Source organism: Hoplias malabaricus, chromosome 6 (assembly GCF_029633855.1).
Source record: "Hoplias malabaricus isolate fHopMal1 chromosome 6, fHopMal1.hap1, whole genome shotgun sequence".
In the NCBI taxonomy this organism is placed as follows: Eukaryota; Metazoa; Chordata; class Actinopteri; order Characiformes; family Erythrinidae; genus Hoplias; species Hoplias malabaricus.
The window spans coordinates 42,493,222-42,521,096 of record NC_089805.1 but is presented as its reverse complement, the minus strand read 5'-3'; the positions used below and the strand labels follow the sequence as shown (position 1 = coordinate 42,521,096).

The window sequence follows — 27,875 nt, the reverse complement described above, 5'->3', positions numbered from 1 at the left end:
AAACATCCAGCTGACAACTTCCTGTGTCACCAATGAAGGACTAGAGGACGACCGACACACACTGTGCAGCGATAAGGTGGACCAATGAGGTAGGAGGGTCTCACAGAGTAGTTATAGCTATCAATAACCACCTTACGCTGCAGCTGCTCCCCATTTTTGACTTCACATGTATCTGCCCACAGTTGTGCAGTTACGAGTTCCTTCGTGGAAAATAGTGCTGCAAAAGCATCTGCATTGATTTATGTTCTTACACTCTCAGAAAAAGTGTCACTGGTGGCACCATCAAGGGTTAATTTATTTTGTTCCATATTCTACAATGACTACATCAGTTGTGTTGATTTCATACGCCCCATTACATGTACAGAACTTGTATATATACATTTCTATAATGAAAATGTGTGTGTGTATATATATATATATATATACACACACACACCCTCTTCCAAATAAAGGGAAGAAACCTGAGCGTTAACACTATTGTTGCACCTTTAAAAGGTACATTTACACTGTACCTTTAGAAACAATAACATACAGGGGTTGGACAATGAAAGTGAAACACCTGGTTTTAGACCACAGTAATTTATTAGTGTGGTGTAGAGCTTCCTTTTGCGGCCGATAGAGCGTCAGTTCGTCTTGGGAATGACATACACAAGTCCTGCACAGTGGTCAGAGGGATTTGAAGCCATTCTTCTTGCAGGATAGTGGCCAGGTCTCTACGTGATGCTGGTGGAGGAAAACGTTTCCTGACTCGCTCCTCCAAAACACCCCAAAGTGGCTCAATAATATTTAGATCTGGTGACTGTGCAGGCCATGGGAGATGTTCAACTTCACTTTCATGTTCATCAAACCCATCTGTCACCAGTCTTGCTGTGTGTATTGGTGCATTGTCGTCCTGATACACAGCACCGCCTTCAGGACACAGTGTTTGAACCATTGGATGCACGTGGTCTTACTGGTGCAGTGTGGAGTTAATGAAGATTAGCCTCCAGGCTGCTCCAGTTTAGCCCTGAAACCTCCCACACCACAATGACAGGTGTTTCACTTTCACTGTCTAACCCCTGTATCTGTAGGGTAAAGGTTTTTCTGAGAGTGTGTGTGTGAGTTTTGGTTTAGAGGATTTAACGACAGCGATTTCAATGCAGCGTATTAATACACAATTTTTGTTATATTTTTTTGTTTAATAAAATGTGGTCATTTTTAATAATAAACAGTAAACAAAGTGACAGAGCGGGAGTGTGTCTGAATTTTTTATTACAAATTTTTATTTGTACACGTATTATAATCTCCATGGAAAAGCATTGACCAATAACGGATTATTCCAGCATCTTTAGCTGACTTCGCCCATGCTCACATGGCTGAATTCCATCACATCCTCACAGCAATGTTCCAGCATCTACTCCAAAGACTGTAAGGCAGAGAAGTTGATGGCCTTACTACTCCAGAAGTGTCGAATGAGCAGGTGTCCACATACTGTGGCAGGTCAAACACAGCCTGTTAGTAGCTCCAGAGAGAGATTTCCATCACTCCTCAACCTTGGTATGCTGGGAAAAACCTAATGAATTTTTTAAGTACATCCATCACCCGACATGACAAAGCACCTGGTGGAGACGAGGAGCCCAAATACTTTCTTCTGAAGCTTCAGTTGAGTCCTCATGTTCCCCTTTCCCCCTCTGATGAGACAAATTGCCTTTGACTGATAGAATCACTCTGTTAAACAAAGTGCTGAAGGATCCAGTGTGTTTTAATGGCGGTGTTTGGCGTTCTGTAACGCCAGGAGAAAGTGTTACTCTGAGAGGTTCTAATCGGGGAGAGGTACCCCCAGGCCCAGCAGCTGCCATGTTCCTGCAAGTCCAGGCCTAATGCTACTGTCATTGCTTGTGGGAAGAGTGTAGAGGAACGATACTCTTCTAACAATGTGCTTCTCACATCAACCTCAGCGTCTGTAGGTAATTTGTCAGCATAATTAAATCTGTGTAACAGGAAACAGCCTCAACTTTTATGGTTTTACAGTTTGCTCAGTTCACAGTGTTAAAACATTTCCCTGATGCAAACAACCAAGTAGGGTTCCATCTGTAGGACGTATATTTTAAATTCATGGTCTTTAATATACACTTCTATCCAGTGCAACACAAATTCTAGTCCTGTTACGGATGTAGGCTAATGCTGTGAAATATGTGGTGGCTAATAATTGGTGATGCATACAGTTGTCCATTTTGGTGTGTTTAGCTAACAAAGGGAACAATTGTAGTGGTTGCCAGAGACTGGGCAGGGATGGGACTCAGAGGGGAGCTCCCAGCATGCACTGCAGCTCCTCCATTTGTTGTTTAGGGGTTGTCTTTGGTGTTTTAGTTGGTGTTTAGTGAGATTTGAGATTGACCTGTTGTTGGATGAGGGCTCACAGACGGCGTGAATGGTGTCCACTGGTGTGTGGTGCCCATGGATCTCACTACACAACCAAAACCAAATACTGCCTGTTCCCTTAGATGACCGGACCTCTGGATGGACAGCCTTGTTTTTCAGCTCAGTCTTCTGTACTGTGCAACGCTTGTATGACGCTTACTAGTCCTCTTTCTTGGAGCTAACTACTTAAACATATGACTTTGGATTCATTTTATATTTTGTTTTTGGATCACACAAATGTAAGAACACTTCATATTATAGGTTTCAGCACTATATGACATTGTAGTTAATCTACAAGCTACTGCAGGTGTTCTCTCGCAGCGTATTTTCAATAAGGAGTAAGTACAGCATGGAGAAATAAGTGGAATCGTGCATTAACCTTACAGAAGGATGAGCAGATATGACACCCACCAATGCCCCATCCCCACTTTAATCCTCTGTCCTCTTTATTCAGGTCATGGAAGAGGCTAACCTACTGTTCCCTTGCTTCCTTTCTCTCTTGTGCCCTTTTAAGGGCTCAGTAAATGTCACTTGTTTGCAGAATAGCTGTGTCTCTATTAAGCCATAATCTGCTCAGAGTGTTTAATTAAAAAGTTATTCTTATCACAGCTGTAATTAGCCTTTCCTCCATTTTGGATCTACAGCACTGCTGTGGAAAGCTATGCTAGTCACGCTAATGGTCAAGGACTGCCTGTGTTCTCTAGCCTTGAACTTGGCATAGTTCATTCATTCATTGTCTGTAACCCTTACCCAGTTCAGGGTCGCGGTGCATCCTTACAGACAGTCGCCCGCCCGGAGCTGTGCTCGAACCCACAACCCCAGGACCCTTATTTGTTTGTACAATGTATTCTACACAGACATGTGCATGACGAAATCTCTTGTGAAAGGGAAGAATGGGATTTTATTTGTGTTTCACTGCGGCTTTAGGAGTCTTGCCCAAGGACATTTATTGGTGTAGTGTTTTAAAAAGCCACAAACTCCTTCCCAGACAGCGAGCATATATCAGTCCACTGGCGTAAAATGGCTGTCACACCACTGACTGTAGACCACTGCTGGTCCACCATCGGAGCACTCAGATTACTGTCCTGTACAGGATATAACTCATTTATAATCTCCTCACACAGATTTTACATTCACAGAGACTTTTATTTTGGAAAACACACTAATACAAATATTACCAACAACTATGAGAGATATAATAATGAGTATAAGCCTGATATAAAATGATTAAATGATGAAAATGTTGACACTGCGCTGGACCCAATGAACTGAACCTAATGAAGGTAAAAAATGTAAATTGGACTGTGAATGCAAAAGTGCTAAAATGTGGCATTTTGTCTAAAATTCTGTTTAATCACCAGTGGTCCGCCCAGAAAACGCTGTGTAAAACACTAGTGGACCTCCAACTTTGCCCTCAGTCACCAACAGTGGTCGCAGTCACCTTGCTCTCAACCAAGAGGCACATAAAGGCTTTTACATTTAAATTTATGGCATTTAGCAGACGCTCTTATCCAGAGAGACTTACAAAAGTGCTTTGTGTTTGGTCAGAGTTTGTATTCTAGCTCAAACAAGTAGGTTAAAAACTAAAATACCCTTGTGCTCAGACAATGCCAGTGCTGACACCTAGAATGAGTAACAGAAAATCAAACACAACACAAGTGCGATACCTAGTCAGTGTTTATACCTGTCAGTGCACATAGAGTTAAGTCCATCATACATTCATTTGAATAAATACTTTTTATATATTTTACACCTTACAAACACCTTAATAACCCCTGGTTATTAATAATGTTTTAAGCACTGATGAGTTGAAAGTGGAACAAGTTGAACGACCAACTTACGTCTGGTAAAAACAAGGTGGAGTGGTCTGTACCGAACAGGGACCGAACTCCCCACTGAATGGAAAAGGTAATCCCTGGCTGTATATCCGTTCAGGGAAACAAGCTCTAGAAACATTATAGATGCTACCCCACAGAAACATTTTATTGCACATAGGTTGCTCTGTAATGGCTCAGGACTTTCTCCTAAAATTCCTCCTAAAGTAAAAGAAGCATGAGACACAATAGGGAGATGATCATGGAGATAAAGGGGAGTGTAGGGTTTAGTACATCTGGCAAATCTAAGCACACTGAGATTTGACTGAGGTCTCCATTAAAACTCAAGGGGAGACATGTGTGAGATTGCTGAGGACTAAGTCTCAGGAGACACGTTTGAGCAGTAAGAGACTCTCCTTTGTTTTTCCATCTGATCTCACTGTTGTCTACGAGAAACTACAGAGACGTTAAAAAGATCTCTGTTTGATTCTTCTTTCCTCTGGGACTGGACTACAGTGTCTGTAGAACTGAAGAGTGTCACATTGGAAGCTCTGGAGCAGCTACATACAATCCTTACATTACTGTGCTCAGTGTGATAGAGGGGTGTAAATCCCCCAGCACTGGAACTGTGTTCTCTGGAGTGTAATCGTTTGGTCGATTTGTGGTCCAGTGGTGTTTGTGGTGCAGTACTAATCAGTCAACATCAGTACCTGACCTTACCAATGTTTTCAAGGCCTAATACAATCAAACCCTACCAGGAATATTGCCTGGTTTCTTACCCTCCCCAAAAAGTTACATAGTGTGGTTTCTGCAGTGCTCTATTCTTCTTATTACAGCTCCTTGGAGCATCACAATGATTTTGAAGCTAAGTATTTTAGGTAAAACTATATTACCTAGTTTTCCTTTTATACCTTCAGTTGATGAACAGATGTGCAGAACCCTTTGGGTCTATAGTATACTTTATGACCTGAAGCCTCTTTTATTATCCACCCAGACCCAACAAAAGTCACTACAGTTTCTGCACTGTTCGGTGAGGTGTGTGGCCTCCTCTCTGACCTGTGACACAGGGATCCCATCCCTCTTTCTCTGACAAGTTTAACAGGCAATGCAGTTCAGCTAAAGCCCTTCCCTGAGGGTCAGGAACACGGGAAGGAGAAGTAAAACTGTCTCCTAGTTTTACACTGCTGCAGATATATGCCGTACCTTGAAGTCAAGTGCTGTGTGAATACAACGCACCGGGAAATCAGAACGAGGTCAGTGTAATAGTGTGAGGGTCAAGCTGCCACACTTGGTGTATGTACTTGCCCCAAGGCACGGGACGGGTAAAAGAAAGGTCACTGCGGCAGAATGTGCCCTGACGTCTCTCTGGATGAAGCGCCCTGGGCTCTGATTCTGAGGAATTTACGCAGGATCAGGATTCTTCTATGTGCCATTCCTAAAACATTTCTGAGCAGGAAGACCTTAAAAAAGATCCAGTTATGTGCTTTAAAACTAAGAAAGCCCAGCTCATAAAAGATATGGCTGAATCCAGGTGTGTGAAGGCCCTGACCTCTCTCAAAGGCAGTAAGCCATTCTTGGTAGTTAACCATGAAAGTGGGAGCTGATTCTTTAAACAAGGACAAAAACTCGACTCGGCACGGCTCTTTTGCTTTACCACTGGCCAAATCTGGTACCTGCTCCCTGGTTTTCAGTTCCAGCTCGCTCCGGGTTCCATCCGAGCCGAGTAGGTACTAAATGATGAGGTGTTAAGCCCGCAGATCCAGCACAAACCACTGCTTGTAAAATCTCTTAAGTTACAGCAGCTTTCACATTTATTTTTATCGGATTCACAACGGCAGCTCGTACCTTTACCTCGAGGTGTTTTGAAAAGATTTAAACGCTCCTTGGGCTGGTCGGCGACAAAAATTTCCAGTGAAAGCCGAATGTGCAACAAGTAAAACTGATCTGTGAGAACTGGGTGCGGAGCCGTGTTCAGTCCAAAAAACAAAAACAACACACGAATACACAATGAGCAAACAGCACTTAATTTACCAATTGTAATGCCATTGTTGTGGTTTTCAAAGTCAGCAACTCCTGTTAGAGACAGGGTTTTGTGACATCACTGGCTCCAATTCACACGGGAGCCCTGCCAGTGGAAAAGTGCCAAGCTTTAAGCGTGCTGAGTCGGGTCGGGTCTTGTAGAACCGGTCCCATGCGGTGGAAAAGCACCAAAAGGGCCTTTGGTGCAAAGCCCTGAATACCACACACCTTGTGGAGCAGTTCCTCAATGTGATTGTGTACGTGAATTAAAAACCAGTTTTTAAGTGATCAGCATCTAAAAAAATTTAAATATATAAAGAAAAAACAATATAAACTGAATTATATTATTGCATTACTGTGTGTTTTGAAGCATCTTCTACTAAGCATGTGATAAATAATAATCTGAGTGTTCACTGGGTGAGTGTGAGCAGATAACTGGATGGACAACCACATCAGAAGCTTACTGCCTCTTACCCTCTTTCTGCTGCTCACAGAAAGACTTTGCTCCCAGAGAAAATCTCACCAGCAAAAAAAAAAAAAGGTCCCACCACTGGCCCGAAGCTGCTGTCCAGCTCTGTTGGTTTAACACAGACCCACCTCCAGAGCACAAAGCCCAGCCAGGGCTTTACCAAAGACAGGGCTTATGTCCTGAATCAACACTGTGGCGTTTATGGTATTACAGTTTTACACCATAAGAATTTAACAAACACAGTTCTGAAATACTTATCAACTGCAGGCTGATGTGTCCGACTCTGGTATGGAGGGTATAGATCAAACTGAATCTACTGTGAGTAATATACATCAGTTCGGAGCAAAATCTTTGGAAAGATTTGGTCAAAAGATTCAAAAGTACTGAGAAATACTGGATAGAAATACTGGTGTTCCTAAACCAGGATCAGAAATGTTACATATATCATAGGATCCTAGTCCATAGGTTTAGTTCCTAGGATGACATTTTAAGTACAGTTTAGAAAAGGGATACAATTTTACAGTGCTATATGTATTTCTTTGAAGCAAAATGATATTAGTGATCTAAATAAACTTAAGTATCATTACACGGTGGCGCAGCAGGTTAGTGTCGCAGTCACACAGCTCCAGGGACCTGAAGGTTCTGGGTTCGAGTCCCGCTCCGGGTGACTGTCTGTGAGGAGTGTGGTGTGTTCTCTCTGTGTCTGCGTGGGTTTCCTCCGGGTGACTGTCTGTGAGGAGTGTGGTGTGTTCTCCCTGTGTCTGCGTGGGTTTCCTCCGGGTGACTGTCTGTGAGGAGTGTGGTGTGTTCTCCCTGTGTCTGCGTGGGTTTCCTCCGGGTGACTGTCTGTGAGGAGTTGGTGTGTTCTCTCTGTGTCTGCGTGGGTTTCCTCCGGGTGACTGTCTGTGAGGAGTGTGGTGTGTTCTCTCTGTGTCTGCGTGGGTTTCCTCCAGGTGACTGTCTGTGAGGAGTGTGGTGTGTTCTCCCTGTGTCTGCGTGGGTTTCCTCCGGGTGTCTGTCTGTGAGGAGTGTGGTGTGTTCTCTCTGTGTCTGTGTGGGTTTCCTCCGGGTGCTTCGGTTTCCTCCCACAGTCCAAAAACACATGTTGGTAGGTGGATTGGTGACTCAAAAGTGTCCGTAGGTGTGAGTGTGTGAGTGAATGTGTGAGTGTGTGTGTGTTGCCCTGTGAAGGACTGGCGCCTCCTCCAGGGTGTGTTCCAGCCTTGCACCCAATGATTCCAGGTAGGCTCTGGACCCACCGCGACCCTGAACTGGATAAGGGTTACAGACAATGAATGAATGAGAATACAGAGAGAATGAAAGAGGTTTAAGAAGTTTGACTTCACAATCAAAGGAAGAAAGAAAAAACCATGGGGTAATATTTGGCTCCAGTTAAAGTTTTAAATCTCATATTCACAGGGTAACATTGTATAAAAGAAGAGAAGGTGACATGGATGTTATAGATCCTAGTGGCCTTATAACACACATACGGTTAAGGCATTGCCACCTACTTGTGGCATCTCTAACCAAGTTTATGGGCAGCCGTGGCCTAATGGTAAGAGAAGTGCTGCTCCCTGGGCACCAGGGATGGCTGCCTGCCGCTCTGGGTGTGTGTGCACTAGTGTGTGTGTGTGTGTGTCCACTGCCACAGATGGGTTAAATGTGGAAGACATTTGAGACGTTTTAAGTGTTGTGATATATGTAATTACTTATGTTTCTTAGTGCAATACCTGTTAAGGCTGCTCTTGTGAATGTCATGTGTACAGAACTCATATTTATAGACCCTCCTCAATTTTAATACATTAAGGTTCAGAGCATTGTTGTACCACGTTTATTTTTACTTCTACATCCCTGCTCTATTTATGGTTCCACCATCTTGCTTAGAGAAAGCTTTGTGGGCTGTGCCAGTTTCATTGGGGAGCGCAAAAAAAATGTTGGTAGGGCCCAAGTTTCCTGAGGCAGAGACTATACGCCGTCCTTAGGGTGAAAACAGGGCCTTGAGAACTGCAAAGCAGAGCAGTGTGTGGCTTCTTTCTCCGCTCCTGATGCTTTAACACCACCACACCTTTACATCGGAGCGAGTCGTTTAATGATGTATAAATGTGTAAAATCTCAAATCTTCTCTCAAGCTGCAAGATGCTGAGAAGCTGATTGATGCTTTTGTTTTTTCACGACTGGGTGATTGTAGGGTGTTTTTCACTAGAAAACACAAAAACCACAGTTGACAGACTCCAGCTTGTTCAGAACCCTGCAGCTAGAGTCCTCACACACACACACACACACACACACACACACACACACACACACACACACGAGAGTGCATATTTACAACTGTTTTAGCTTCATTACACTGGGTGTCTGTCTCCTTTAGAATAAAAAATTTGCATTCAAATTTAACCGCGACCCTGAAATGGATGAGTGGTTACAGACAGTGGTTACATGAATGAATGAATGAATATTTAAATATATTGGAATCTTCCCAGAGTTTTCTGATTTTCTTCACACACAGATCTGGATCTCAGACATCACCTGTTACCAGTTTAAAAAGTAAAAGCAGCTGGAAACAATTTTTAGCTTAGCGTATTCTTAATAACTGCTTTTAATCAGACGTGTCTCTTATTGATTATACATTTATGATTCATGTAGTGATCTGTTTTTTAGTTAAAATGTCCTTATATAAAGTTCTTTCTTTTAATAAAATTCTGAGAATGTGTCCTCACCATGTTATGGTTACGTGCTTGAAACTGGTCTAATGTGTTTATGAAGTCCCAGTATAGAAAAGATGAGGATATTGGTCTATTCCTGCTCTGTGGGTGGGTAATATTGACTTTGTTTGCTGTTTTGGATCAGTAAAGGTGGACTCCAAATTCAGGAGGTGGCTAATTGCATTAGTGAAAGTGCTACAAAACTAAACAACTCGAGTTACAAATGATTTTTTTGGGAATTCAAACTGTAAAGAAAACTTACAGACAAGTTCATTTTCAGCCACGGACAAACATTGTTATTTTTCACTCAAACACAACATTCCACCTTTAAAGACTTAAAAGAACTTAGAGCTGCATTTCCCCACAATTGTAGATGTTCAGTTTAATTCAGAGCCAAAAAAAGTTTAGGCTGTTATTCACTTCTTGTGTGAAGTGACTTTTTTGGTGACGTAAGGTTCTGCATTAAAACATCCACTGTGTACCTTTTATTTATTCATTCCCCTTTAACTGTGTCAGCCTGAACAGGGCAGGGGTGTGTCCAAAGCCTACCTACAATAATTGGGCACAAGACGTGAATAAACCCTGAACAGAGCACCAGGACATCACACACTCACCCAGTCACTCACACACTAACACCTGTGGACAGTTTCACACACTCACCCAGTCACTCACACACACTCACACCTGTGGACAGTTTCACACACTCACCCAGTCCCTCACACACTCACACCTGTGTAGTTTCACACACTCACCCAGTCACTCACACACTCACAACTGTGGACAGTTTCACACACTCACCCAGTCATTCACACACTCACCCAGTCATTCACACACACACACACCTGTGGACAGTTTCACACACTCACCCAGTCCCTCACACACTCACACCTGTTGACAGTTTCACACACTCACCCAGTCATTCACACACTCACCCAGTCATTCACACACACACACCTGTGGACAGTTTCACACACTCACCCAGTCCCTCACACACTCACACTTGTTGACAGTTTCACACACTCACCCAGTCATTCACACACTCACCCAGTCATTCACACACACACACCTGTGGACAGTTTCACACACTCACCCAGTCCCTCACACACTCACACCTGTGGACAGTTTCACACACTCACCCATTCACTCACACACTCACACCTATGGACAGTTTCACACACTCACCCAGTCCCTCACACACTCACACCTGTGGACAGTTTCACTCACTCACCCAGTCCCTCACACACTCACACCTGTGGACAGTTTCACACACTCACCCAGTCACTCACACACTCACACCTGTGGACAGTTTCACACACTCACCCAGTCCCTCACACACTCACACCTGTGGACAGTTTCACTCACTCACCCAGTCCCTCACACACTCACACCTGTGTAGTTTCACACACTCACCCAGTCACTCACACACTCACAACTGTGGACAGTTTCACACACTCACCCAGTCATTCACACACTCACCCAGTCATTCACACACACACACACCTGTGGACAGTTTCACACACTCACCCAGTCCCTCACACACTCACACCTGTTGACAGTTTCACACACTCACCCAGTCATTCACACACTCACCCAGTCATTCACACACACACACCTGTGGACAGTTTCACACACTCACCCAGTCCCTCACACACTCACACTTGTTGACAGTTTCACACACTCACCCAGTCATTCACACACTCACCCAGTCATTCACACACACACACCTGTGGACAGTTTCACACACTCACCCAGTCCCTCACACACTCACACCTGTGGACAGTTTCACACACTCACCCATTCACTCACACACTCACACCTATGGACAGTTTCAAACACTCACCCAGTCCCTCACACACTCACACCTGTGGACAGTTTCACTCACTCACCCAGTCCCTCACACACTCACACCTGTGGACAGTTTCACACACTCACCCAGTCACTCACACACTCACACCTGTGGACAGTTTCACACACTCACCCAGTCCCTCACACACTCACACCTGTGGACAGTTTCACTCACTCACCCAGTCCCTCACACACTCACACCTGTGGACAGTTTCACACACTCACCCAGTCCCTCACACACTCACACCTGTGGACAGTTTCACTCACTCACCCAGTCACTCACACACTCACACCTGTGGACAGTTTCACACACTCACCCAGTCACTCACACACTCACACCTGTGGACAGTTTCACACACTCACCCAGTCACTCACACACTCACACCTGTGGACAGTTTCACACACTCAACCAGTCACTCACACACTCACACCTGTGGACAGTTTCACACACTCACCCAGTCACTCACACACTCACACCTGTGGACAGTTTCACACACTCACCCAGTCACTCACACACTCACACCTGTGGACAGTTTCACACACTCACCCAGTCACTCACACACTCACACCTGTGGACAGTTTCACACACTCACACCTGTGGACAGTTTCACACACTCACCCAGTCACTCACACACTCACACCTGTGGACAGTTTCACACACTCAACCAGTCACTCACACACTCACACCTGTGGACAGTTTCACACACTCACCCAGTCACTCACACACTCACACCTGTGGACAGTTTCACACACTCACCCAGTCACTCACACACTCACACCTGTGGACAGTTTCACACACTCACCCAGTCACTCACACACTCACACCTGTGGACAGTTTCACACACTCACCCAGTCACTCACACACTCACACCTGTGGACAGTTTCACACACTCAACCAGTCACTCACACACTCACACCTGTGGACAGTTTCACACACTCTCCCAGTCACTCACACACTCACACCTGTGGACAGTTTCACACACTCACCCAGTCACTCACACACTCACACCTGTGGACAGTTTCACACACTCACACCTGTGTAGTTTCACACACTCACCCAGTCACTCACACACTCACACCTGTGGACAGTTTCACACACTCACCCAGTCACTCACACACTCACACCTGTGGACAGTTTCACACACTCACACCTGTGTAGTTTCACACACTCACCCAGTCATTCACACACACTCACACCTGTGGACAGTTTCACACACTCACCCAGTCACTCACACACTCACCCAGTCACTCACACACTCACACCTGTGGACAGTTTCACTAACTCACACCTGTGTAGTTTCACACACTCACCCAGTCATTCACACACACTCACACCTGTGGACAGTTTCACACACTCACACCTGTGTAGTTTCACACACTCACCCAGTCATTCACACACACTCACACCTGTGGACAGTTTCACACACTCACACCTGTGTAGTTTCACACACTCACCCAGTCATTCACACACACTCACACCTGTGTAGTTTCACACACTCACCCAGTCATTCACACACACTCACACCTGTGGACAGTTTCACACACTCACACCTGTGTAGTTTCACACACTCACCCAGTCACTCACACACACTCACACCTGTGGACAGTTTCACACACTCACCCAGTCACTCACACACTCACACCTGTGGACAGTTTCACACACTCAACCAGTCACTCACACACTCACACCTGTGGACAGTTTCACACACTCTCCCAGTCACTCACACACTCACACCTGTGGACAGTTTCACACACTCACCCAGTCACTCACACACTCACACCTGTGGACAGTTTCACACACTCACCCAGTCACTCACACACTCACACCTGTGGACAGTTTCACACACTCACCCAGTCACTCACACACTCACACCTGTGGACAGTTTCACACACTCAACCAGTCACTCACACACTCACACCTGTGGACAGTTTCACACACTCACCCAGTCACTCACGCACTCACACCTGTGGACAGTTTCACACACTCACCCAGTCACTCACACACTCACACCTGTGGACAGTTTCACACACTCACCCAGTCACTCACACACTCACACCTGTGGACAGTTTCACACACTCACCCAGTCACTCACACACTCACACCTGTGGACAGTTTCACACACTCAACCAGTCACTCACACACTCACACCTGTGGACAGTTTCACACACTCTCACAGTCACTCACACACTCACACCTGTGGACAGTTTCACACACTCTCCCAGTCACTCACACACTCACACCTGTGGACAGTTTCACACACTCACACCTGTGTAGTTTCACACACTCACCCAGTCACTCACACACTCACACCTGTGGACAGTTTCACACACTCACCCAGTCACTCACACACTCACACCTGTGGACAGTTTCACACACTCACACCTGTGTAGTTTCACACACTCACCCAGTCATTCACTCACACCTGTGGACAGTTTCACACACTCACCCAGTCACTCACACACTCACACCTGTGGATAGTTTCACTAACTCACACCTGTGTAGTTTCACACACTCTCCCAGTCACTCACACACTCACACCTGTGGACAGTTTCACTCACTCACCCAGTCCCTCACACACTCACACCTGTGGACAGTTTCACACACTCACACCTGTGTAGTTTCACACACTCACCCAGTCACTCACACACACTCACACCTGTGGACAGTTTCACTCACTCACCCAGTCCCTCACACACTCACACCTGTGGACAGTTTCACACACTCACCCAGTCCCTCACACACTCACACCTGTGGACAGTTTCATTCACTCACCCAGTCACTCACACACTCACACCTGTGGACAGTTTCACACACTCACCCAGTCACTCACACACTCACACCTGTGGACAGTTTCACACACTCACCCAGTCACTCACACACTCACACCTGTGGACAGTTTCACACACTCAACCAGTCACTCACACACTCACACCTGTGGACAGTTTCACACACTCACCCAGTCACTCACACACTCACACCTGTGGACAGTTTCACACACTCACCCAGTCACTCACACACTCACACCTGTGGACAGTTTCACACACTCACCCAGTCACTCACACACTCACACCTGTGGACAGTTTCACACACTCACCCAGTCACTCACACACTCACACCTGTGGACAGTTTCACACACTCAACCAGTCACTCACACACTCACACCTGTGGACAGTTTCACACACTCACCCAGTCACTCACACACTCACACCTGTGGACAGTTTCACACACTCACCCAGTCACTCACACACTCACACCTGTGGACAGTTTCACACACTCACCCAGTCACTCACAGACTCACACCTGTGGACAGTTTCACACACTCACCCAGTCACTCACACACTCACACCTGTGGACAGTTTCACACACTCAACCAGTCACTCACACACTCACACCTGTGGACAGTTTCACACACTCTCCCAGTCACTCACACACTCACACCTGTGGACAGTTTCACACACTCTCCCAGTCACTCACACACTCACACCTGTGGACAGTTTCACACACTCACACCTGTGTAGTTTCACACACTCACCCAGTCACTCACACACTCACACCTGTGGACAGTTTCACACACTCACCCAGTCACTCACACACTCACACCTGTGGACAGTTTCACACACTCACACCTGTGTAGTTTCACACACTCACCCAGTCATTCACACACACTCACACCTGTGGACAGTTTCACACACTCACCCAGTCACTCACACACTCACCCAGTCACTCACACACTCACACCTGTGGACAGTTTCACTAACTCACACCTGTGTAGTTTCACACACTCACCCAGTCATTCACACACACTCACACCTGTGGACAGTTTCACACACTCACACCTGTGTAGTTTCACACACTCACCCAGTCATTCACACACACTCACACCTGTGGACAGTTTCACACACTCACACCTGTGTAGTTTCACACACTCACCCAGTCACTCACACACACTCACACCTGTGGACAGTTTCACACACTCACCCAGTCACTCACACACTCACACCTGTGGACAGTTTCACACACTCAACCAGTCACTCACACACTCACACCTGTGGACAGTTTCACACACTCTCCCAGTCACTCACACACTCACACCTGTGGACAGTTTCACACACTCACCCAGTCACTCACACACTCACACCTGTGGACAGTTTCACACACTCACCCAGTCACTCACACACTCACACCTGTGGACAGTTTCACACACTCACCCAGTCACTCACACACTCACACCTGTGGACAGTTTCACACACTCAACCAGTCACTCACACACTCACACCTGTGGACAGTTTCACACACTCACCCAGTCACTCACGCACTCACACCTGTGGACAGTTTCACACACTCAACCAGTCACTCACACACTCACACCTGTGGACAGTTTCACACACTCACACCTGTGTAGTTTCACACACTCACCCAGTCACTCACACACACTCACACCTGTGGACAGTTTCACACACTCACCCAGTCACTCACACACTCACACCTGTGGACAGTTTCACACACTCACCCAGTCACTCACACACTCACACCTGTGGACAGTTTCACACACTCAACCAGTCACTCACACACTCACACCTGTGGACAGTTTCACACACTCTCACAGTCACTCACACACTCACACCTGTGGACAGTTTCACACACTCTCCCAGTCACTCACACACTCACACCTGTGGACAGTTTCACACACTCACACCTGTGTAGTTTCACACACTCACCCAGTCACTCACACACTCACACCTGTGGACAGTTTCACACACTCACCCAGTCACTCACACACTCACACCTGTGGACAGTTTCACACACTCACACCTGTGTAGTTTCACACACTCACCCAGTCATTCACTCACACCTGTGGACAGTTTCACACACTCACCCAGTCACTCACACACTCACACCTGTGGATAGTTTCACTAACTCACACCTGTGTAGTTTCACACACTCACCCAGTCATTCACACACACTCACACCTGTGGACAGTTTCACACACTCACACCTGTGTAGTTTCACACACTCACCCAGTCATTCACACACACTCACACATGTGCAGTTTCACACACTCACCCAGTCATTCACACACACTCACACCTGTGGACAGTTTCACACACTCTCCCAGTCACTCACACACTCACACCTGTGGACAGTTTCACACACACACTCACCTGTGCAGTTTCACACACACTCACACCTGTGTAGTTTCACACACTCACCCAGTCATTCACACACACTCACACCTGTGGACAGTTTCACACACTCACACCTGTGTAGTTTCACACACTCACCCAGTCATTCACACACACTCACACCTGTGGACAGTTTCACACACTCACACCTGTGTAGTTTCACACACTCACCCAGTCACTCACACACTCACACCTGTGGACAGTTTCACACACTCACCCAGTCACTCACACACTCACACCTGTGGACAGTTTCACACACTCACACCTGTGTAGTTTCACACACTCACCCAGTCATTCACACACACACTCACACCTGTGGACAGTTTCACACACTCACCCAGTCACTCACACACTCACCCAGTCACTCACACACTCACACCTGTGGACAGTTTCACTAACTCACCCAGTTATTCACACACACTCACACCTGTGTAGTTTCACACACTCTCCCAGTCACTCACACACTCACACCTGTGGACAGTTTCACACACTCACACCTGTGTAGTTTCACACACTCTCCCAGTCACTCACACACTCACACCTGTGGACAGTTTCACACACTCACACCTGTGTAGTTTCACACACTCACCCAGTCACTCACACACTCACACCTGTGGACAGTTTCACACACTCACCCAGTCACTCACACACTCACACCTGTGGACAGTTTCACACACTCACACCTGTGTAGTTTCACACACTCACCCAGTCATTCACACACACTCACACCTGTGGACAGTTTCACACACTCACCCAGTCACTCACACACTCACCCAGTCACTCACACACTCACACCTGTGGACAGTTTCACTAACTCACACCTGTGTAGTTTCACACACTCACCCAGTCATTCACACACACTCACACCTGTGGACAGTTTCACACACTCACCCAGTCACTCACACACACTCACACTTGTGTAGTTTCACACACTCACCCAGTTATTCACACACACTCACACCTGTGGACAGTTTCACACACTCTCCCAGTCACTCACACACTCACACCTGTGGACAGTTTCACACACTCACACCTGTGTAGTTTCACACACTCACCCAGTCACTCACACACTCACACCTGTGGACAGTTTCACACACACACTCACCTGTGCAGTTTCACACACACTCACACCTGTGTAGTTTCACACACTCACCCAGTCACTCACACACACTCACACCTGTGGACAGTTTCACACACTCACCCAGTCACTCACACACACTCACACTTGTGTAGTTTCACACACTCACCCAGTTATTCACACACACTCACACCTGTGGACAGTTTCACACACTCTCCCAGTCACTCACACACTCACACCTGTGGACAGTTTCACACACTCACACCTGTGTAGTTTCACACACTCACCCAGTCACTCACACACTCACACCTGTGGACAGTTTCACACACTCACCCAGTCACTCACACACTCACACCTGTGGACAGTTTCACACACTCTCACAGTCACTCACACACTCACACCTGTGGACAGTTTCACACACTCTCCCAGTCACTCACACACTCACACCTGTGGACAGTTTCACACACTCACACCTGTGTAGTTTCACACACTCACCCAGTCACTCACACACTCACACCTGTGGACAGTTTCACACACTCACACCTGTGTAGTTTCACACACTCTCCCAGTCACTCACACACTCACACCTGTGGACAGTTTCACACACTCACCCAGTCACTCACACTATTACACCTGTGAATCATTTTGTGTGTGGCAGTTACATGTAGCAGAACTGTGTCATGTACATGTACCTTTGCCATGAATTCTACTGTAAACTACACTCTCAGACATCATTTATCATTCAGAACCATTTTTATCCATATTTATCAACAATTTTATAGCTTTCGGAAGCACATGTCTGGCTCCATTCACCACCTCCGCCATCAGGCCAAATACAGAAGTAGGCGGAGTAGCCCTGTGTCAGGGCTGTGGGCAGACAGTTCCCGCTTTGATCACTAGGGGCGCTGCTCTATGGCTGTTTCTATTCACCAACTCCGTCATCAGGCCAAATGCAGAAGTAGGGGGAGTAGCCCCTTCTCTCTCTCTCTCTCTCTCTCTCTCTAATAACCTTTTCTCTCCCTCTCCTCCTCTTTTCAATGGCACCTCAATCACTGTCTCTCACTTCTTCTCTGTGGACTGACCCTCAGGATTATCACTGACCTGAACTTTCTGGACACAGATTAGAGAGTTATCCAAGGTACAACCCTTTTCTCTGAGACTGTAGGTAAGTTTCCATCTAATTCCATAGCAGTTATAGCAGGTGGTGAGAAGTGTTTGAACTTGGTCGTGTTGATAATGGTTTAAAACATGTGTCCAGATGTGTGACTAAAATTCCACAGCCTCATAAAGTGTTAATTGACTTCAGTTCTCAGTAATAGCTCTAGTGTTGGGTTGAATGTTATTCTACTCTTCATTGTTGCATGTAGTCCCTATATAATCAGCTGTGAGGGTATATTTCCAGCAAAAATTTCTATTTGACTAATGTCTAATTTTCATAGCTGTTGATTGATGTTGCAGAACAAGGCAATAATAAATGCAGAGATGTCCCTCATCATAACTAGTCTGAAAGGGTTAGGGATCTCAGTTATATTTAATATATAACAAACACTATAATATATGGACAGTTTTTGCATAACTTTATGCTTTAGAGGAGTTAAACTGACTCTTATAACCTATGTATGTGAAAATATACACACTAGAGCGCCCTCTAGTGATGGTCCACTGTTCAGAGACTTTTCCCCTGGATTACACTGGTAATGTGTGTAGTGTGTATAGTGTATTTACCCAAGCGAAGAATCCAAACCCAGCCTAGCACTTCAGGGGGCAGCGTTGTCACCCGCTACTCTTAAAAACATTGTTTAAGTCTCAAAGCTTGTCCGAGGCGCCTGACCGAACGTAGTTACAGTAACTAAGCAGCAATTGGATCAATATTTAAAGGAACACTATGTAATAATTGACCTGTAGAGGAGAGAATAGAGCCTCTGTCTGGCCTCAGCACTACAGAAACTGCACTGTGTAACTTTTGGAGGAGGGTAGGAAACCACCCTCCCCCTCCCCCACTCTATTAATTATAGTACTGTGCTGTAACAATTAATTACACTAGGGGGAGCCCCAGGACCAAACAAAACAAAACAAAACAATAACAACAACAACAAATAATCTTACCCAGTTTTCCTTTAACTGAGGGATTTACTGAAAGATGTGCTGTCATTGGCTTTATTCGTTTATTTTTTAGAGAAAAAAGCTTCATAAATTTTAATGAAAGTCTCAGTATTTTAAAAATGTGGTATTTTGCTGTGAATAGAAGTCAAAATATAAAGGAAATACTGTACACCACTCTTTATTTGTTTACTTTAAACTGAAGGGATCAGGAGAAAGTGCACATCACTCTCCAGTTAAAAAAATGTATCTCACAAAACAGTAACTTCACATGAAAAACTTTACTTTCAGTGGAAATGAAGGTAAAAACATTTAGTTCCAAAGAATTTTGGAGCATTTCTATTGGGCCATTGATCATGACATTTTCACACAGTGTGAAGAACAGCTGCTGGGTCCAAGTGATGTAGTAAAATAAACATCTACAAAAATGGAGATACAGGTTTTGAATTGGAGAGCGACGATATGCATCAGTATGATTACATGTTTTGTAATGAAATGTGACCAAACTAATTATAGAATATCTTGTTTTTTCTGTAGGTTTTGTGTGTGTGTGTGTGTGTGTGTGTGTCTGTCTGTGTGTGTGTGTGTGTCTGTGTGTGTCTGTCTGTGTGTGTGTGTGTGTGTGTGTGAGAGAGAGAGAGAGAGAGAGAGAGAGAGAGGGAGGACAGGATGCAGTGCAGCATTTTGCTGTGTTTTTTTCTGCTGATTTTCTCGGAGAGAGCGAGAGGTCAGAGCAGACGGAAAGGCAAACCGAAGGCTGGAAATCTGGTCGTCCCAAACGAAGTCAAAAGTAAGAGTGTTTTAATCCTAAATACTGTGTAGAAAGCTCCTAGAAAATACTGCTTTCTCTATCTGATTTATTCCATGTTTGTTTGATAGCTCTTAATAAACCCCACATACAAAGGGCTTGCCAAGGACAGAAAAAGGTTCACTTCATGTGTCCCCTGTAATAAATGTAGGTTGGTTTAGTGTGTCTTCTCTGCAGAAAACTAGGGATCATTACATGATCAGGTAGTCACACCACACTACCTTTAATGTATGTGAAGACTTATAGGGGCAGTATTTGGTGTTTTTCTCCTAGGCTCCGCCTAAAGTTGCAGAGTGTAGTTCATTTTTCAGCGCTGTCCTGAAACCCAGGTGAAATCACCTCCTCCAAATGTTCCACAGTGCAGTTTTATAGTGAATCACAATGATTTTGTAGCTGTAATTTCGAAGTAAAAACGCTACCTGTTGTTGTTCTAATGATATCTATAGTTGGTACAGTGGATAACACCACTGCCTTCTAGGCTGGAGACTACCCAGTAAACATTTAGCCGTTGATTCAACGTTGAAATAACGTAATGACTGCCGTCTAATCAACGTTCTCTTAAGGTTGAAAAAGAAAGTTGAAAAGACGTCCAAACACAGACATTGAAAAGACGACTATTAGACGTATTTTGGACGTCCACTGACGTTATTAATTGGTCCCGAAATAAATTACTTGTATAAAACGTCTTTTGGACGTCCACTGACGTTATCGATTGTCACCACTTAGCTAACTTATTAAGATGGAATTTGGACGTCCATTGACGTTTAAAATATGTCATTGACGGACAGACTACTTTTAGACCTATTTGAAACGTCCAGGGACGTTCCTTGTTTACTGGGTAGGTTTTGATTCCTTGCCCGTGTAACAACAACATACAATACCAGTTGGAGCCCCTGGGCAGGACTCTCAACATTTAGCTAAACGATCATTATATGACATACTGTAGATTATTATACAAACTTAGCGGCATCGCTGAAAAAAGAATGACAACAAATGTTATTAATTCAAGCACAATAGCACCCCTGCTGTGCTCAACTGTAAACATGAGTGAGTGAGTATGTATGAGTGAGTTATAAGTTAGCTTTATGAGGTGCTTTGGATCTGAAAACACCTAATATCTGAGGTGTCAGTTGGTCACACCTGACCTGTGCAGTTTTCTGAGGTAATGGCCAGAGGATTACCGACAGATCCAGTTAAAATTTTGGTGCTGTTAGTTAGCTTTGCGGTGAATTAACATCTTAGCTGAGATTAGAGTATGGCAGTGACAATGAGGAAACATTGAAAAGAGAATCAGTAGCTTTTCTTTGTGTCTTGGGTAAAAGACTATGTATCTACAGTACTTTGTATCTACAGTCAAAGCAGCAACGCTTTTGGTCGAGGAAGTGAAATTGCATGTCACCAAACTCCCTCACTCGCTCACACACTCCCTCACTCACATCTAGCAGTTTAAATTTGTCCACAAGGGGCGCCATAAACACTGTATCCTTGTTTCTTTTTTGCCCAGCTCTCATCTGTCCAGTGGAGTTGGCCTTTCTGGTGGACAGTTCAGAGAAGGCCAAGACTCTGCTGTTTGAGAAACAGCGGGAGTTTGTGACGCGTTTTGCGGTGCATCTGCTGCAGCTGCAGGCATCCGGCTGGCGCCTGCGTCTGCGTCTGGCTGTGCTGCAGTACAGCAGCAGTGTCTCCATGGAGCACAACTTCCGTGACTGGCAGGACGTGGACGTGTTCCAGAGCAGAGTTGCCAGCATGTCCTACATCGGACATGGCACCTACTCAGCATTCGCCATCTCCAACGCCACGCAGCTGTTCTTGCGAGAGACTGCGGCCAGCAGCCTTAGGATCGCTCTGCTGCTGACTGACGGAGTGGACCACCCTCGCAGCCCCAGTGCAGTCGCTGCTGCAGCAGAAGCCAAACACAACAACATTCGCATCTTTGCCATAGGCCTCTCACCTCCCACAAGGGATGGACAGAGCTACGCACGACTGAGGCTACTCGCCAGCGCCCCCGCACAGCAGAACGTCTTTAACCTCGCTGACGCAGAATTGGACGACAAACTTCTCACTGAACTGGTGAGTGTTTAAAATCACTGACATTTTGATACCTTTTTCATCTAGTCACAAATAGGCGGAGTGAGGTCCCAGTCCGGACCCAGAGGCCGTCCTATTCGAACCTGGACCTGTAACTGATAAACTATTAAGAGCTGTTTAACTTTGAACTTTGAACGTTACGGTTAAGGTTTAGCGCTCCAGGAAACTCAGACTAATCACATGGTTTTCTGCATATCACATTTGAGGATACTCAGCCAATCAGATTTGTGCATTATAATGAGCACTGTGACTCAAATGAGTGATACACAGGGCAGGGCACCACAGGGGCCAGAAAAAATAGCCCAAAGGACGTGATAAAAGCTCTTTTGGGACACGTTGCTATGACTACAAGGTTATTTTAATGTACAGAATATGTCACTGATCATAATTCAGGTTATACATTAGGTTCCGGACCTAGGCTAATTAATTACCCCAGAGCTAGTATTTCATGGTACTCTCTGTGGGTTGGTGGCAGTTTTCAGTGTTTTCAGCACACACAAACCGTGGGGATGGGAATTGAACCAAGGACTTTCTGGATCTACTATGTCAGCTAACAGATGCCTGGGATGGCTGGCACTGTGCTGAGTGATTGGGGAATAGAGAGGGTCATCCTACCCACCCAGGGAGAGAGTGAGGGCAGTTACAGGGGGTGGGCTTATTATGACCAACTTATTATTATTAAAATTATACCATTATAATTACGATTATCGGGGGGTGTGGGTGTAACCACACATTGCCTCTGTAGCTTTCACCTCAGCAAAGCAGCACTACACATGCTTTTTTATGTCTATAACACAGTGCTCTTCCCTTTTTCAGACAGCAGCTGTTGACAGATCGGTGAGTACATTTCTCCATAACCTTCTCAGAGGTCTCTCCTCAGGCTTAGTGTCCAGTCTCACTCAGTTTGGTCATATCTGGATTTTATTACTTAAAACTTATAATCATTTATTACGGTTCATTTCTATGGCCTCTGTTGCAGTGTCCATCGCCCAAATCCTGTCAGTGTGATAAAGGAGAAAGAGGACCACCTGGAAACCCAGTGAGTGAAACACTCCAGTTCCCACCAAGTAGATTGACTTCTGATCTCATCGTAAATCTCATCTAAAGACTTGTAGCTACCTGTGATTGTATTTCCAAAACATCCATCTTACAAGAGATGGAAAAAGATGCCTAACCTTTAAATAGTTTATTAAATACTTTTGATGTTGGGTGATTGGTTGTTGATCACAAGCTCCTCTCAAGCTCCTCTCAAAGGTATTGGATGGAGATAGTTTGCCCCTGAGAACACAGTTCCACTGCAACTCAGCCCAATACTGGAGGGCTTTACACCTCTAGCACACAGTTGGCATTGAGAATGGAGAAAATAAGCTCATGTGCCGCTGCTCCACACTATTGGATTTCATTCATTCATTCATTATCCAGTTCAGGGTCATGGTGGGGCCGGAGCATACCCAGAATCACTGGGCACAAGGCAGGAATACACCCTGGAGGGGGCGCTAGTCGTTCACAGGGTAACTCCTCACAGACAGTCACCCGGAGGAAACCCACACGGACACAGAGAGAACACACCACACTCCTCACAGACAGTCACCCGGAGGAAACCCACTCCGACACAGGGAGAACACACCACACTCCTCACAGACAGTCACCCGGAGGAAACCCACGCAGACACTGGGAGAACACACCACACTCCTCACAGACAGTCACCCGGAGGAAACCCACGCAGACACTGGGAGAACACACCACACTCCTCACAGACAGTCACCCGGAGGAAACCCACGCAGACACAGGGAGAACACACCACACTCCTCACAGACAGTCACCCGGAGGAAATCCACGCAGACACAGAGAGAACACACCACACTGCTCACAGACAGTCACCCGGAGGAAATCCACGCAGACACAGAGAGAACACAGCAACTCCTCACAGACAGTCACCCGGAGCAGGACTTGAACCCACAACCGCCAGGTCCCTGGAGCTGTGTGACTGCGACAACTACCTGCTGAGCCACCATGCCTTTACTGTAGAGATTGTACAAAAAAGCTGAGCCCACTGATTTAAAGGGGTATCTTCAAATGTTTGGACATATACCATCATCAAAGTCTGAGAAAAGCAGCAGTGCAGCGTTGTTCTCGGGAAGGACAGTGTACCATCCAAGACCTTCGGGATGAGCTGGAGTGCGATTTGTGATCCAGAACTAATCTGACCATAAAATCCCACTCTGTTTCTAGGCTCTATGGAAGGGTTAAGCGTGTGTAAAAGAAAGCGTTACGGTCAGAATGTTTCTGACCTCGTCTGTGTGTGAAAGGGCAGTAATCTTGGCTCTGAGCTGGAGTTGGGTTTGGCTGGAGAAGAAAGCCAGATGTTGTGTGATCTCTTCTCTGTTCTGAGGCTGTAGGTTTGGACTGGAGCAGGTGGGTTCAGTGTGGACAGGAGAGAGTGTTTCCCACACCGTAAGTGTAGCAGGTGCTGAGGAACATAAAGACCCTATTTTCTGGGCCTGTGCTTCCAGAGAATTTCAGAATGAAGATCCTGGGTGTGTGGGAACCTGAGGTCAGAGGTCAAGGACAGAAGATTAGGCTTGGACTAACAAATCCGGGATGAGAGCTTAGGAAGATACCTTCATGTCTGCAGTCAGTTTTCTCTTCATTTCTGCTCAGTTCAGTAATATACTATAGATCCACCATAACATTATGACCACTTGCTTGTTTCTACACCCATTTTCTCGATTCCACTGACCACACAGGAGTCCTTTTGTAGTTCAACAGCTGCAGAATGGAGTCCATCTGCTGCCCTGTAAACATTGTTTGCCCCAGGTATGATGTGGTGGTGGATCATTCTCAGCGCTGCAGTGACACTGACGTGGTGGTGGTGGTGGTGTTAGTGTGTGTTGTGCTGGTGTAGAGTGGATCAGACACAGCAGTGCTGCTGGAGTTTTTAAACCCTGTGTCCACTCACTGTCCACTCTGTGAGACACTCCTTCCTCGTTGGTCCACCTTGTAGATGTAGAGTCAGAGACAGTAGCTCATCTGCACAGTGTGTGTCGGTCGTCCTCTAGTCCTTCATCAGTGGAGACAGGACGCCGTTGCCTGGATGGTCAAAGTGCTCCTGTGTGGTCTGTAGAGCTGATAGGTAGGGGTTCCTAATGCAGTGATCATTCCGTGTATATAGCAGCACTGAGAGTGTAATGAGATCAGGTACTTGTGTTGGAGGATTAGTTCTGAATAACAAACACCACTTCATCCATCCATTTCATCCAAAATATGATGAAGGGATGGAGCTCCATCACTTCAGAGAATAGTTTACTTTCAGAATCAACAGCACATGTTTGACAGGGTGTGTTACACATGGTCTAATGCGCTTATTCTCTCTTGTCCTTTCTAATTAAGGGTAAACCTGGCAATCCAGGCCTTGCAGGAGCTCCTGGACCAAAGGGAACCAGGGTGAGTCCAGTTTTGACCCCCATCAAATGCAGTAAGACAGATATAAATATTTCTTTCAGGTTTAGAACTGTGTTGACAAAGGTGTCTCCGATGTTGTTCCTGCAGGGTGAACCCGGATTGAACGGACGGCCAGGAATAGAAGGTGATGCGGTAAGAGTTGAAGAGGGCGATGTTACGATGTATGTCTATATATTATTGTGTAATGTCATATTCATGTGTGGATTTGGAGAGATAACCCTGCTGTTGTTTACTGGGTTACAGGGAAGACCAGGAGCCAAAGGGGAAAAGGTGAGGTCTTTCTTCTCGTTTATAGATGATTGTTAAAAGGAATGTATTGAAAATATCACAGTTTGTTTAATACCTCAGGCCCTGAACACAGTGTATCCAAAACCTCATATCTCCATTTTTATTTTGGTTTATACATATTCGAGATATAAGATTCTGCTGATCCAGTGTTTCTTTGGTTAGAAAACGGGCTTCATCTGATAATTAAAGTGGGAGTTACTGTTACAGGCTCTGGAAACTTTATCAAAGCTGAAAGTGTGAATTATTACATTCATAATCACAACTGATACAATTTTTCTCACTGCTTTGCTCTTTATATAACCCTCTCTGTTTCTCTCTCTCTCTCTTTCTTTCTATCTCTCTCTCTATCTCTCTCGATCTCTCTCTTTCTCTCTCTCTATCTCTCTCTCTCTCTCTTTCTCTATCTCTCTCTCTATCTATCTATCTCTCTCTCTATCTCTCTAACTCTCTCTCTCTCTCTCTCTCTCTATCTCGCTCTATCTATCTCTCTCTCCCTCTCTATCTCTCTAACTCTCTCTCTCTCTCTCTCTTTCTTTCTATCTCTCTCTCTCTATCTATCTATCTCTCTCTCTATCTATCTATCTATCTATCTATCTCTCTCTCTCTCTCTCTCTCTCTCTCTCTCTATCTACCTCTCTCTCTATCTCTCTTGATCTCTCTTCTCTTTCTCTCTATCTATCTCTCTCTCTCTTTCTCTCTCTTTCTCTCTCTATCTATCTATCTCCCTCTCTATCTCTCTAACTCTCTCTCTCTCTCTCTCTCTCTCTATCTATCTATCTCTCTCTCTCTCTATTTCTCTATCTCTCTCTAACTCTCTCTCTCTCTATCTCTCTCTCTCACACACACTCTATCTCTTTCTCTTTATCTCTTTCTCTAACTCTCTCTATCTCTCTCTCTCTCTAACTCTCTCTCTCTCTCACTCTCTCTCTCTCTCTCTCTCTCTCTCTTTCTCTATCTCTCTCTGTAACTCTCTCTCTCTCTCTCTCTCTCTCTCTCTCTCTCTCTCTGTGCTGCAGGGCGAGAGAGGAGAGTGTGGCGCCCCGGGGATGAAGGGAGATCAAGTAGGTTTTGTGAATTGGGATAGATGAATGTTGCTCTAGCACTTAGTGTGATGATGATGATGATGATGATGATGAAGATGATAATGGTGATAGTGAAGCTGAAGACAATTAAGATGATGGTAATGAGGAGAATGATGATGAAGAAGATGGTGGTACTATTGTCTCTTCCTGCAGGGTGGAGATGGACCTCCTGGACCTCGTGGACCTCCTGGAGAACAGGTGACCTTCTGCATTTCATACGTGAAAACATTCATGTCTGCCATCATGGCCAAAAGTCTGTGGACATTCGGTCATCCCATATCGGTTCTAAAATGAGGGGTGTTTATTAGTAGTGTATCCCTCATTTTCTGCAGTAAGAGACTCTACTCGTCTGAGAAGGCTTTACACTACATATTGGAACTGTTTCTGTGAGGATTTGATGGCATTCACCAAAGAGAACATAAGTAAGGTCAGGTGCTGGTGTGGCATGATAGTTTTGGATCAGAAAACAACACTCCAGCTGACACCAAGGGTATTAGATAGGGCTCCATCACTAAAGAGAACACCGTTCCACT

General features: G+C 45.5%; 1 protein-coding gene and 1 non-coding gene across 2 annotated transcripts in view; both read left to right on the top strand.

The window, feature by feature from the left end:
* The first annotated feature begins 8,125 nt into the window (after positions 1-8,125).
* LOC136700574 (U6atac minor spliceosomal RNA) lies at positions 8,126-8,240 on the top strand. Its single transcript, XR_010803789.1, has one exon. It is a non-coding gene; the product is annotated as a U6atac minor spliceosomal RNA (small nuclear RNA).
* Positions 8,241-20,283: 12,043 nt separating this feature from the next.
* Positions 20,284-27,875, top strand: part of col28a1a (collagen, type XXVIII, alpha 1a) — a 35,984-nt gene continuing 28,392 nt past the window's right edge. Inside the window, exons 1-9 of the mRNA XM_066674890.1 lie at positions 20,284-20,404; positions 21,927-22,492; positions 23,327-23,347; positions 23,490-23,549; positions 25,901-25,954; positions 26,060-26,110; positions 26,216-26,242; positions 27,277-27,321; positions 27,496-27,540. Of these exons, the coding sequence (XP_066530987.1) occupies positions 20,284-20,404; positions 21,927-22,492; positions 23,327-23,347; positions 23,490-23,549; positions 25,901-25,954; positions 26,060-26,110; positions 26,216-26,242; positions 27,277-27,321; positions 27,496-27,540 (990 nt within the window). The remainder of the gene's footprint in view (positions 20,405-21,926; positions 22,493-23,326; positions 23,348-23,489; positions 23,550-25,900; positions 25,955-26,059; positions 26,111-26,215; positions 26,243-27,276; positions 27,322-27,495; positions 27,541-27,875) is intronic.